The sequence below is a fragment of the Lucilia sericata genome, unplaced genomic scaffold (assembly GCF_015586225.1).
Source record: "Lucilia sericata isolate MDLA Ls3-8-SP2 unplaced genomic scaffold, ASM1558622v1 Contig002478F_arrow, whole genome shotgun sequence".
Lineage (NCBI taxonomy): Eukaryota > Metazoa > Arthropoda > Insecta > Diptera > Calliphoridae > Lucilia > Lucilia sericata.
Genome location: NW_023996258.1, coordinates 1 through 6,970, shown reverse-complemented (window position 1 = coordinate 6,970; position 6,970 = coordinate 1). Strand labels below are relative to the sequence as shown.

Below are 6,970 nucleotides of genomic sequence, written 5' to 3'. Positions count from 1 at the left end.
TGATCGCCTTTTATTTTATTCTTGTATGATGACTAATACAAAGTCCGTCAATTTTGTGGACTTTAATCGAAATCATCAAAACAATTTCCTTGCGACAATCATATTTGTTGCCAAATATATGATTTAGTCCTAATGACAAAATTTTCCATTTGTTGGTTGCAAAATTTTAGATAGGCTGCCAATTAATTAATAACAGATTTAATGACTCAAATGTGCTGATATCAAAAAACTTCATAGGTGATTCTTAAATTTTAGTTCAGAGAGAAAGTCAATCGTCACATACTGTCGCCGAGTAGTCAGAGAGTAGACACTTATAACTTATTTTATTTTGACGTAATATTTCCGAAAGTAGTCACTTAACCGCCATTAGTAATCGATGTGATATGCGGTTGCATTCTCCAAAGAGCCAATTGACATATAACCCTAAATGAAAGAAAAAGTTTCGGACCATATTCCGTTCTGTAACATAGAGAATGTCTAAGGCTTAACGTGAACACCTGCTTTAATGGCTTTATTTCACGGTATTTTTTTTTTCATCCATTGGTAGACTTGAGAGCGGTCTATCACACGCCCCTGAATCCTTCTATGAAGAACTCAGGTGGCAATTTTTGTACATGGCTGTACCAGTCCATGTATAAGCACTTTGCTGAAGTACTCGAGCTATCTAATCTCTTGCATACTAGCCCAATTGCGGAATGACAGGCAGCATAGGATTAATCCCAATACAAACCCCGACAAGGAAAAGCAATCACTGTTCTAAAGTTAATAGAAGTGGAGACAGCCCCAACATCAGGTGAAATCAATCTAAAGGTATACCGAAAGGTGACCAGCCTTTAGATGTCATGAAAGATTACATTATTTGAAAATGCAATCCCCATCAAGTAATGACCAATTCCAGGTGCATTCCTTAACATTTAATTGCCACGACAAGTTGAGTAGAAGGCCCCCCAACCATAAGTCGCGTATCATGAAACAATATATATCCTGTTGAGATGGCAACAGCACCGATAACTTCCCTGAAGTAAAAGGTCTACTAATTCAGTACTAGTCTCATCTCGGGCAGAGAAGTCTTTCCCGATCGTTCACCAGCTTACATCAGTTCCATTCTCAGATCATAAAGACCGATCTACGGAATGAAATGCAACTACCAAGTTGCAACCTGAAAATTCCCCAACCTATACTGGCGCCCTTCTACGCGAAAAGTAAGAGATGCTCTGTCACATCACCCAGTGACATCTGTTGAGATGGCAACAGCACCGGAGAGAGAAATCTAGACATATGATATATCAGTCTTTAAAGGAGGAAGGAACCTCAACCAACTGACCAGGAATAACACCAATATGGAGATTTCACCTAGGCAACATGCCCCCGGGGACACTGTAACATAGAGAGTTGAAGTTTTGTTGTCTCTACTGGGGGAAAAACTGTGGTTGTGATACAGCTGTCGCTAGGTGGACAATCTGTGGGCGACTAGGGTAGGTCCAGAGCAATAATCCAATTGTCGTAGGAATGTCACTCCTCTCTGTTTCTCTGTTTCCCTGTTCTCTTTAATGGCGTCAAGTTTAGCAGTCATTTTTGCCTTTGATTAAAAGTGAAAACGGACCGGGAGCATTTCTATTTTGATCTATATGGCTGGGTTTGGGTAGATATTGCCGGATCATTTAAGTCACTTAAAATATGATTTTGGATTTGGAAAATTAAAATCACTTAGTCTGAACTGAAATCAGGATAGCGTTTGCTATCCTGATTTTACATGTTCTCACGCCTCAACAGGTATAAGAGCAAAGAAAATCAATCGAGAGCTTGTAACTTTCTGTCGATGACTGATCTTCAAGATTTTATGATCCAGAGCAATAGATCTAAGATGGAAGATTTACTTTTTTTGACATTAACCGCTTGCCGGAGAATAATGATTCGGATGTTAACTTAATGTTGTTCAATATCTTCCAAATTAAGAAGCAATAATTCTAAACTAATTCTTATTCACAAGTGCTCATGTAAACCTAAACTAATGGTCTTCTTAAACTATATGTATATATTTTAATTGAGTTTTATCCGATTATTCGATTAAAAACCAAAGTTATGCAATAATTTTGACGGATATTGAATTTTAACAACTCATTAATGTTTTCATAAACATTTTTTGAAATTTCATTTAACATTTGTTTTCTTCCACGATGATTGATTTCCAATTTAAAAATTAAATTTCTCTTAAGACTTTAAGAAAAAAAAAATCGTGAAAATTTTCCATTCTTTAAAAGTAAATGTAAAAAACCAGAAAATAAAATTCATTCATATGAAACGAAATGATCATCCCCCACGAAGTGAAAGCTGCATGATAATTTTTTTTTGTTTTTTTCTGAAAAAATAAGCGGAAATTTTCCACTTGGACAAATAACATGTAAATGCAAATGAAAATAAAAGAAAATTTGTCGTCAGAACAACAACAAGAAGGAAAACGAAAATAAAAGAACAGCAACAAAATAATTTTAAAAGAAAAGACCTTGGTCTGAATTTCTTGCCAAAAAGTTAAGACATTTATTACACAGTCGAAAATTGCATTAGAGCGACTATTCTGTTTGTTTTGTTTATTTCTTGACAAGAAGAAAAAAATTAAATAAAATGTTTTACTACTGTTGAACAAACTGATTTGATTGCCTTCAGATTTGAGTATACGACGCCACCACAATGTATTTATGGCCCACTATACATACATATGTATAAGAAGCAATTACAAAAAAAATGTGCATAATGCATATATTTAATTTTTAAATATTACATGCATAAAAAAATTGAAGTGAAATGAGCTATTTTTAAGGAAATGATCGATTTTTGTAATACCCTACAGTTCGGATTTCAAATGAATTCTTAAAAGTTTTCAGTTAGTTAGTTAGTTAGTTAGTAAGTTAGTTAGTTAGTTAGTTAGTTAGTTAGTTAGTTAGTTAGTTAGTTAGTTAGTTAGTTAGTAGTTAGTAGTTAGTTAGTTAGTTAGTTAGTTAGTTAGTTAGTTAGTTAGTTAGTTAGTTAGTTAGTTAGTAGTTAGTTAGTTAGTTAGTTAGAGTTAGTTAGTTAGTTAGTTAGTAGTTAGTTCGTTAGTAGTTAGTAGTTAGTTAGTTAGTAGTTAGTTAGTTAGTTAGTTAGTTAGTTAGTAGTTAGTTAGTTAGTTAGTTAGTTAGTAGTTAGTAGTAGTTAGTTAGTTAGTTAGTTAGTTAGTTAGTTAGTAGTTAGTTAGTTAGTTAGTTAGTTAGTTAGTAGTTAGTTAGTTAGTTAGTTAGTTAGTTAGTTAGTTAGTTAGTAGTTAGTTAGTTAGTTAGTTAGTTAGTTAGTTAGTTAGTTAGTAGTTAGTTAGTTAGTTAGTTAGTTAGTAGTTAGTTAGTTAGTTAGTTAGTGTTAGTTAGTTAGTTAGTTAGTTAGTTAGTTAGTTAGTTAGTTAGTTAGTAGTAGTTAGTTAGTTAGTTAGAGTTAGTTAGTTGTAGTTAGTTAGTTAGTTAGTTAGGTAGTTAGTTAGTTAGTTAGTTAGTTAGTTAGTTAGTTAGTAGTTAGTTAGTTAGTTAGTTAGTTAGTTAGTTAGTTAGTTAGTAGTAGTTAGTTAGTTAGTAGTAGTTAGTTAGTTAGTTAGTTAGTAGTTAGTTAGTTAGTTAGGAGTTAGTTAGTTAGTTAGTTAGTAGTTAGTTAGTTAGTTAGTAGTTAGTTAGTTAGTTAGTTAGTTAGTTAGTTAGTTAGTTAGTTAGTTAGTTAGTTAGTTAGTTAGTAGTTAGTTAGTTAGTAGTTAGTTAGTTAGTTAGTTAGTTAGTTAGTTAGTTAGTTAGTTAGTTAGTTAGTTAGTTAGTTAGTTAGTAGTTAGTTAGTTAGGTAGTTAGTTAGTAGTTAGTTAGTTAGTTAGTTAGTTAGTAGTTAGTTAGTTAGTTAGTTAGTTAGTTAGTTAGTTAGTTAGTTAGTTAGTTAGTAGTTAGTTAGTAGTAGGTAGTTAGTTAGTTAGTTGTTAGTTAGTTTGTTAGTTAGTTTAGTTAGTTTAGTTAGTTAGTTAGTTAGTTAGTTAGTTAGTTAGTTAGTAGTTAGTAGTTAGTTAGTTAGTTAGTAGTTAGTTAGTTAGTTAGGTAGTTAGTTAGTTAGTTAGTTAGTAGTTAGTTAGTTAGTTAGTAGTTAGTTAGGTAGTTAGTTAGTTAGTTAGTTAGTTAGTAGTTAGTTAGTTAGTAGTTAGTTAGTTAGTTAGTTAGTTAGTTAGAGTTAGTTAGTTAGTTAGTTAGTAGTAGTTAGTAGTTAGTTAGTTAGTTAGTAGTTAGTTAGTTAGTTAGTTAGTAGTAGTTAGTTAGTAGTAGTTAGTAGTTTAGTTAGTTAGTAGTTAGTTAGTTAGTTAGTTAGTTAGTTAGTAGTTAGTTAGTTTAGTTAGTTAGTTAGTTAGTTAGTTAGTAGTTAGTTAGTTAGTTAGTTAGTTAGTTAGTTAGTTAGTTAGTTAGTTAGTTAGTTAGTAGTTAGTTAGTTTAGAGTAGTTAGTTAGTTAGTTAGTTAGTTAGTTAGTTAGTTAGTTAGTTAGTAGTAGTTAGTTAGTTAGTCGTTAGTTAGTTAGTTAGTTAGTTAGTTAGTTAGTAGTTAGTTAGTTAGTTAGTTAGTTAGTAGTTAGTTAGTTAGTTAGTTAGTTAGTTAGTTAGTTAGTAGTTAGTTAGTAGTTAGTTAGTTAGTTAGTAGTTAGTTAGTTAGTTAGTTAGTTAGTAGTTAGTTAGTAGTTAGTAGTTAGTTAGTTAGTTAGTTAGTTAGTTAGTTAGTTAGTAGTTAGTTAGTAGTTAGTTAGTTAGTTAGTTAGTTAGTTAGTTAAAGCAAAACTTATATCTCTTCTGTCTACATATCACGATATTTACATCGGATCTTGTGGAACAAACCACCATCTATGTATACGATCAAACTACCTCTTCGATCTTCTACAAGATGTAGGTCACCTCTAAGATCATCTATGCCTACACACAAATATTTCTTATTCTTTGTTTATATTGCGCTGAGTGCACTAACCGATTGAACTTTTAACGAAACCTTTACTTGTAAATAATTTATTAAATTTGAATTGATTTGAATCACATTTGTATTAACAACAAATACACAAATTAAGTAGTCGCAATTGTCAAAGTGACAAAACTAATATAATTTATAAAACTTAGAAATTCATCAAAAAATGAATGTCTTTAAAATAAGATGGGAAATAAATGACATTAGTTCAATTTCAATTTAAAAAAAATTATTTAACTAAATTATTTAAAATCTTTTTTTGCAAACATTTTAAGGTGGCGCCTATTTATAATTAAATTTTCTTTTTTCTCAGTTTTAGTAATATGTTTTCTTTTCTTTATTTTTATAAAAGTGTAAAACGTCAAAACATCTGTTATACAATTATTTTTTCTTAAGTAATTATTAAATGCAAATAAATAATAGAATGATGTTTTAATTTGTTAAGATGAATAACAAGAAATATTTACATTTATATTACTCTTGATCTCTGACGTTAGAGAGCAGTTATCTAGTGGAAAATTTTTAAAAATATTTATAATGAGCCATTCTGATGATTGAGATGTCATGTGCAGGGTAAATAGAGCATTACCGTGTATATAGTAGTGCAATTTTATTAGGATTTAACCCTTTTAGCACCTAGGGTTAATTATTATACGATATTTAATATAAGTTAGAACCAAAGTATACTAGACTAGACTGTATACAGACTAGACTATAAACCAGACTAGACTACTACTAGACTAATAGACTAAATACTAGACTATAGACTAAAGTCTAGTCTGATTTATAGACTATAGACTAGACTATAGACTAGACTATAGACTAGACTATAGATAGACTATAGACTAGACTATAGACTAGACTATAGACTAGATATAGACTAGACTATAGACTGGACTATAGACTAGATATAGACTAGACTATAGACTAGACTATAGACTAGACTATAGACTAGACTATAGACTAGACTATAGACTAGACTATAGACTAGACTATAGACTAGACTATAGACTAGACTATAGACTAGACTATAGACTAGACTATAGACTAGACTATAGACTAGACTATAGACTAGACTATAGATAGACTAGACTAGACTATAGACTAGATATAGACTAGACTATAGACTAGACTATAGACTAGACTATAGACTAGACTATAGACTAGACTATAGACTAGACTATAGACTAGACTATAGACTAGACTATAGACTAGACTATAGACTAGACTATAGACTAGACTATAGACTAGACTATAGATAGACTATAGACTAGACTATAGACTAGACTATAGACTAGATATAGACTAGACTATAGACTAGACTATAGACTAGACTATAGACTAGACTATAGACTAGACTATAGACTAGACTATAGACTAGACTATAGACTAGACTATAGACTAGACTATAGACTACTATTAGACTAGACTATAGACTAGACTATAGACTAGACTATAGACTAGACTATAGACTAGACTATAGACTAGACTATAGACTAGACTATAGACTAGACTATAGACTAGACTATAGACTAGACTAGACTATGGACTAGACTAGACTATAGACTGACTATAGACTAGACTATAGACTAGACTATAGACGGACTATCACTAGACTATAGACTGGACTATACATTAGACTATAGACGGACTATACACAGACTATAGACTAGACTAGACTATATATAATCCATATTGAATCCAAATAAAGATTTTGCATACAAATTTTCAAAAATTTTGTACCCTATTTTAAATTTAAACATTATTTTTCCCCCTTTCTAGCGATACGGAAACCCTAATCCATCTGCTCAAGGGTTCATTGGGTTCCGGTATTCTGGCTATGCCTATGGCATTCCTCAATTCCGGTCTATGGTTTGGTTTAGTCGCCACCTTCTTGTCGGTGCCATTTGCACATACTGCGTACACATTCTGGTTAAATGTGCACATTCTGTGCAGACGTCGTAAGATACCC

At 31.3% G+C, this 6,970-nt stretch overlaps 1 protein-coding gene across 1 annotated transcript in view; it reads left to right on the top strand.

Moving 5' to 3' along the window:
• LOC119613976 (proton-coupled amino acid transporter-like protein CG1139) overlaps positions 1-6,898 on the top strand; it is a gene marked incomplete at its 3' end in the record, with an annotated part of 31,680 nt that extends 24,782 nt beyond the window's left edge. Inside the window, exon 3 of the mRNA XM_037970056.1 lies at positions 6,781-6,898. Coding sequence (XP_037825984.1) covers positions 6,781-6,898 — 118 coding nt within the window. The remainder of the gene's footprint in view (positions 1-6,780) is intronic.
• Between the last annotated feature and the right edge of the window lie 72 nt (positions 6,899-6,970).